Source organism: Limanda limanda, chromosome 12 (genome assembly GCF_963576545.1).
Source record: "Limanda limanda chromosome 12, fLimLim1.1, whole genome shotgun sequence".
In the NCBI taxonomy this organism is placed as follows: Eukaryota; Metazoa; Chordata; class Actinopteri; order Pleuronectiformes; family Pleuronectidae; genus Limanda; species Limanda limanda.
In genome coordinates this window covers 16326063-16333138 of record NC_083647.1, presented here as the reverse complement: position 1 = coordinate 16333138, position 7076 = coordinate 16326063, and the positions used below count along the sequence as shown (strand labels likewise).

Below are 7076 nucleotides of genomic sequence, written 5' to 3'. Positions count from 1 at the left end.
ATGAACCAGAGTGTAACAGCCTCAGCCTCATTAAGTGTAAGTGAAGCACAGAGCTGGTATGGTTTGTAATCCACACGTGCACCAGCAGGAGAACACATTCATGCTGTATAGGAGGAATTGTATAAATATATATATGTGCATGCGTGTGAACATACTAAGTCGTTATTAATGCATTTATGTAGATATAAAGGGTTAATAGGTTGCTTTTTTTCAATATTCTGAGAAAACTAAATTGTTGAACAAACTTTTTAAAAAAAAGTCAATTGCTAACATACAAATGAATTAAGTTTGTTCACGTTATATTTACACAATTGACAACTTTAAATGGAAACGAAAAAACTTAATTCATGTGTTACCAATTGAGGTAAACATACTTGAATCAGATAGATAGATAGATAGATAGATAGATAGATAGATAGATAGATAGATAGATAGATAGATAGATAGATAGATAGATAGATAGATAGATAGATAGATAGATAGATAGATAGATAGATAGCATAAGACAGTAAATTGTTGATTTTTTTTATTCATTGCAGATTGAACCATCAAGTATGAACACAATATAACAAGTAAACATCAACAACAAATAATCTACAAAGAACAAACAAGACCCTGTCGTCCACTTCAAACTCTTTTTCTCACAGTTACAAACGTCACTTGAGTTGGATGAAGGCTCCTCAGTGAAGGTATCATACAAAGATTCACCCTGACGGACGGCAAACAATTAGCATCAAACAGTTTTCATTTTCGTGGATTACAGTGACTTAATCAGAAAACATCAAAAAGCCGATTTCACATCATTTTAGCACAAATTTCCATTAACAAAGTAACTTAAAATGACAAATTACAGTTGTATTAATGCCACATGTGTCTAATGAAATGTGAAAATAGCTCTTACATCCACCGTTATTTGAATTTCCTCATGTCCCGTGTCGGATACAAACGGGTTCATGTTTCTCTCTAACAGTACAAAGGCATGGCTACAGCGTGAAAGGCAGCACAGAGATGTCACTCATGTGTCACTTACATGTAGCATTTAAAGGCAGCAGGAAGTTGAACACACAATGTTCTAAATGAATCAGTAACAATCCTCGTGATTCATCCCTCTGGAGTTTGCACCCACAAATTAAAGTCTCCGCCCACGTCGAGAGTTAAGTACATCAATCAAGTCCATACCTGGCGAAAAGAGTCCAGCGATCAGGAACTGATAATAATCTGTGGTTCACAGATGAAACGAGCTGATGAAGTGACTTTAAGAAGTGGCCACACGTCCAAACATGTGCATCGTTAAGTCTGGAACTCTTAACAGGTGACTTCATATACATCTGTGTCTCCCTTGTTGGTGATGTCTGGAAATGAGCGGCACGCCGGGCACACGGGCACCTCCGGCCAAGACGGGCAGGTCGGACATCTTGGTTTTTTGAAGCCGAACAGCAGAGCGCTGCCCCCCAGCATCTGCAGACAGGACCCCAGCCACCCAAAGTACAGCGAGCCGGCCGGACGCAGGATGAGGAGGGGCGACCTGTGGTGATGGAGCCCCGGGCCCGGTGTCGTCAGCCCCAGCTTTCCCAGGTTGTGTGTGTACACCCCGAGGGCAGTGAGGCTCAGCAGGCCGGCCATCACCACCAGGAGCCCACCTGTGGCTGCGATGCCCCTCAGAGGCAGATCTGTCCAGCACCGGACCCCGATGCAGGCCAGGACGATCCCAGTGCCACACAGGAACAAGGAGGTCAGGATCAGACCTTGCGCCAGGCGAACCCGGGGGTCCCTCTGGTACGGACCCGCCACAGGCCAGCACTGCTTCAGCTCGGAGTGCTCCACCTGCAGGCAGCTCTCCCACAGTCCGTCGGAGCGCAGCAGGAGCAGGGCCTCCACGGGCTTGACCCCAGTCCCTTGACCTTTGACGCCAGGCCGAAGAAATGACCACGGCCCCGTCATTCCCAGACGCGCTTGTCCCTCTCTCCACTGGGGGGTGATGGCAGCGGTGAAGACGAGAACAAGTCCCAGGGGGGAGAATACGATCCCCATCACCATGGAGGCTGGAGTGTGCATCCTGAACGGTACAGCCGGGATTCCTTTTATTGATTTATTGATTTTAGGGGATAACTGGAGTTTTCTGGAAAAACAAAACAGTACCTGTTTTCAAAGTGCTCCCCAGTGTGAGTATTTTCCAAAAAGAGACGAGTGTGGCTGCTCCTCCTGCAGACGGGACGCTGCTCGTTATTATCACATGTCAGTGTCATGAGAGCCAGCACAACTGAGTGGATTTATTCAGAAAAATATTAGACAGCTCAAACATGACGAGGAAGAGGATCAAATCTCTTGTTTTCTTTCTCACATCGAGGAAAGGTCCAGTCGGGGTTGTTAAAAATCTCCGCCTGACAGACACCGATGATGTCACTGTGTCTGCAAGGACACAGAAAACTTGAAACATCAGATATATTCTGCAAACATCAGGTTTTAGCAAAAGCACAAAACGGAAAAACACAAAGATGAGAATATTCAAAGTTCCACCGCATGATGAAGCATAATAAAGTTCACCCATTACCTCCTCCTTGAATCTCTCCTGCCTTCCCACTGACGACTCCTCGGTCTGACTGTGTGAAAGAGGGAGGCTCAGATATGGGAGGAGGTGTGTGTCCCACTGAATAGATGGAGCGAGAGGAAGACAGAGATATGAGACCTGAGAGGAATTAGAGGTGCGAACCCGAGCAGCCGGAGACGGAGGTCTCACTCCACCGCTCCAGCGCTGGACAGGGTAAGACTGAGCGCTGGATGCCTGTCTCTGTTGCTAGGATACGACAGGGTGACAGGGTGTGTGTGTGTGTGGCTTTATTTAGACCCAGTTAGACTCTTCTCTATGCAAAAGCGAACAGCCTTGTGCACACAGATGGTCGCATACTGATGTGTGTGCTGCTTTCTTTCCACTCAAAGCCTGATGGACGATGACCACATTTGACCTTGGGGGAATTCCGCTGTTTACAAACTCTGTCGGTTTGCAGACTCCAGCCACAGAGGAGGGACGGCAGACTGGAGGATGAGGACAAGACACTTAAAGACGTCTCTGAGGGTCTCGGCCAGACACAAACACAAGCTGCCGGAGGCTATGAGATATAACAGAAATACAAAACTGCTGAGCTGTAAAGTCTGGAATGTTGTAAACCATACCAATCATATTCGTTTTCATTTATTTGTTGCAAAAAGCTGCATCGGAATGTATTTGAAAGGATTAAACAACAATCAATTGTCTGAAAAATAAATGACATTCTATCCTAGATATATGGCGGATTATGATATTTATTATACAAAATATATCGGAAATGCATGTCTTGGTTTTGAAGGAATGGAAAATAGAGGAGTGGATTTTGATCAACACATACCTGTGTTCATGTGTCATGTGTCTAAAAAAAAAAAAAAATTCCACCTTGGAGTTTCCTGCCTTGCAACTGAAATGTTTTGCTGCCGGGAAGGAAAGAATCTGAGCCCTGATCCAAACTGTGAGGACTTCAACCTGCTGCTCTGCCTGATCGGGCCCCCCCCCCCCCCCCCCATGGCTCAAGGTGTGCTGTGCACAGGTGTCACTTGTTACTCAGCTTCATTTCCTCCCCGTTCCATGTCATCTAGAACAATATCAAACGCTGCACCTGCCAAGTTCAAAGCCACCGCAGTGATTTATTGTAAATTGATCAACAACACGAGATGCATGATTGCGTGTCGATGCAGAAATGGAGAATGAGTGGAGGCGTGGGAGCATCTGCAGAGGCTGGACACAGAAGAGGATGTTAATGCTCTCAACATTTTCTCTCACATTTTCAGCGACTGCAAACACACACACACACACACACACACACACACACACACACACACACACACACACACACACACACACACACACACACACACACACACACACGCATGCAGACACAGCCCATGAAGTCACTTACCATTCAGGAGGGGTTGTGTGTATCTGGCTGCAGATCTGCGGTCTGCCCCTCTGCTTCTCTCTGTTGAATGTTTAACATGTTTCTCTCTCTCTCTCTCTCTCTCTCTGGCAGCAGATGGTGCAACTATATCTTCATCATTCCCGCTCCCTCTCTCCCTCCTCATCTCTGGTTTTGCTTCAGCAGTCTCTCCACCTCTCTCTGTCGTCTCATTTCCTCCGTCTTGATGTCTCTGTTTGCGTCTGTCCTTCGTCTCTCTGCCTCTTTTCCCTTTTTGCCTGCTGCCTTCCCGGCTGTCTGCCTCTCTGTCTGACTGTGTGTGTGTGTGTGTGTGAGTGTGTGTGTGTGTGTGTGTGTGTGTGTGTGTGTGTGTGTGTGTGCCCCTTCTCTCTTTGACTTGCCATGTCTGTGTTATATCTAGGACAGAGTGCCTTGCTGCTTTTCTGTCAGTGTCACCGATTACGGGAAAGCAATGAGCGCCTCCATCGATTGCCAACACCTTCAACATGTGTGCTGCCCTATTTCTAATGATTTGCTAAAAAAACCACAACACCATTCTGTTTGTCGCCTGCATATAACCACAACCCCCCCCCTCCCTCACCTTATCACCTAAACACACACTTACCCACGAATACAAACTACAACGAGCTCTCAGTGCTAGATGTTTTTGAGGATCTGCAGAGTCATAAAGAAAATTAAGGAGTTATTTAAGGGAAATGTTGGAAAAGCTTGCAATGAAAACAGATATTTGACCCCTGATAGGGATCCTCACCAAAATATCATCCTGGACAGAATGGGGATCTGGGCCACTTCAGGCAATGATGCGGCACTTCTGGTCTGTTTGCGGCCCGAACAAAATGGATGTGAGCCGAATATAACAGAACTTGAAAAAGCACAAATATCCCAAAACAAACCTTTTTGTTGCAAACATGCCGTGCTCTGGACAAGGTGTCACCTGGATGTAAACCTCAAGTGGGCCGTGTGGTAAATAATGAACATGGCCAAAATAGCAACAACAAACAATAAGCGATAATAAATCCGGATCACCTTGGGAACCTGGCACAAACAAAGCAACAACCACACACACACACACACACACACACACACATGCAGGAAGCGTTTGTCCTGAACCTGGCAGGAGCTGTTTTCCATCAGATCTCTACACACACGTGTAATAACTCCACAGACGGCCACAGAAGCTTCGATGCACTTTCTTTATTTTCTTACAAAACATGGCAAGGTTTGACTTATACAACCAGAATTGCCCTTGGATAAAAATGAAATATTACAGGGATACATGTTCGCTTTGAAATGATGCGTAACATACAAGAAAAAAAAAACTTTTACACATACATGCTTAAACACACGCATACTATGAAAGTCCTCTGGCAGGCCTCAGGAGGGGGTGGGGGGTTGAAGTGTTACTAGGAAGAATCAGTGGTTACACCATACAGTCAGGGAATGCCCACATGCAGCTCCAGGGGCGCAAGCGATGGCCAACACTAACTCTCTCGTGGGTTTTTTCTTACGGATAGAAATGTGTGACGTTTTGTTCTGAATGTAACCCGGCGTCGGGATGTTTTTGTCGTGAAACTAACAGGAATCTAGAGGAGGATACTTTTGGCAGTGAAAAAACATTGTGAGCAGGATGTGGGTGAGAAAACGCACCGATGGCTCTTGCGGAAGAAATGACGAGTACACTGAAAGCAGCAAGGATAGCAACCTCTGAAAACGCTGAAAATATGCCGTGCACATATCATGCACAGGGCTCCGTGAAAAAAACTTGAAATACATAAATGGATTTCAACATGCACGTGGCTATAGTTCATAAAAACACTGTCATATTACAATCTATTTACACTATACATGTACAGGCTGGTCATTATAAATGCTCTTACGTTATAATATTAAATTTGAATAAAAAATATCAGAAATGGGGCGAGTGGTATTTACAGAGTCGAGAAACGGTTTTGACATTTTCATTAGGAATCAGAAAAAGCTGGCGATGTCTCCCTTGATCCAGTTCATGCTCTGGTTTCGGCAGCTTCCATAGTCTCTGGTTGGGCAGTGCTTCGAGAGGTGGCAGCTGGGAGTTCTTTTTCTTTTCCCTTTTTCTTCATCCTTCAATCGAGCCGGCGGTCGACTCGTTCTCATACTTCGACGAGGGTGATCTGGAGCTGACCGGACACCACCTCCGACATCTCGATGAGAAAGGCCGACTGGTTGGTGTAGTGTTCGATGATGTTGTCGTCCATGTTGACGTAAATCCTGAGGGGACAGAACGAGAGGGAGGGAAAAATAAATAAATCAGTGGGGCACAGAAAGTGGGGCCAAAACTAGAACATGCAAATTCTATAACAGTTCTGTTCTTTTCAAATCGCGTGTGACCAAAGCCCTGTGAATGTCTCCGGTGTGACTTTAGCATTTGTTTTATGGGAAGCCTCTCAGGTGAAAAGCACAGTGACAGCATATCTCCTGCATCAGGAGGAGCAGTAAAAACATGTCACCCTCCTCCTCCACCTCCTCCTAACCTGTATGTCTTTAAGGCTTTAATGTCTGAACTATCTTGGTGCATTCTGCCTGCAGGGATGGGGCTGATTAAAGACAAGAAAAGAGAGGAGGGAGGGAACTGCAGCGGAGAATGCAGCCCAACCTGTTGGCTTAGCTGCTCCCGATGCGCTATATCTGCGGGCAAGCGACAGAAAAATCCCCCAAAGCTGTTGCAGCCACCTGTCTCTCACCTGAACACAGAGCCCTCAGATTCCAAGTGTTGTTTCAGAGGTAAGTGGCTCATACTATGACCATTTGACTGAAGGAGGTCAGATGTGGTGCGTATTTTTTTAACAAGGATATTTGGAAATTTAGATTTGTAGGCGTCCCCGAGTTTAACCTCTCTAACGTCGTTTCAGAAAACTAAATGACAAATTTCTAGTTTTAAAACAAAGCATCCAATCCAAACAACTCATCGACCTTTGTCAGTCGTTAGCTGATATGAATGTGTCGTCTCACGAGTTCATAGGACGGCTGCCAGAAAGCTTTAATTAAACCACGTATCTCTTTCAACAAGGACCTTTCTGATAGTTCCAGTCAAGTGAGCTCACAAATCAGAAACAACAATTGCCTGTGACTCAT

At 45.5% G+C, this 7076-nt stretch overlaps 2 protein-coding genes across 2 annotated transcripts in view; both read right to left on the bottom strand.

Moving 5' to 3' along the window:
* Positions 1-1305: 1305 nt before the first annotated feature.
* Positions 1306-2055, bottom strand: cldn23l (claudin 23-like). Its single transcript, XM_061082119.1, has one exon. It carries the CDS (start codon positions 2053-2055, stop codon positions 1306-1308), a length of 750 nt encoding a protein of 249 aa, XP_060938102.1.
* Positions 2056-6094: 4039 nt separating this feature from the next.
* Positions 6095-7076, bottom strand: part of grhl3 (grainyhead-like transcription factor 3) — an 8384-nt gene continuing 7402 nt past the window's right edge. Inside the window, exon 15 of the mRNA XM_061083394.1 lies at positions 6095-6212. Within this exon, the coding sequence (XP_060939377.1) occupies positions 6095-6212 (118 nt within the window). The remainder of the gene's footprint in view (positions 6213-7076) is intronic.

What these genes read in the sequence shown, in the direction of transcription:
- cldn23l (XM_061082119.1), bottom strand. Translation starts at nt 2,055, where the DNA reads ATGCACACTCCAGCCTCCATGGTGATGGGGATCGTATTCTCCCCCCTG.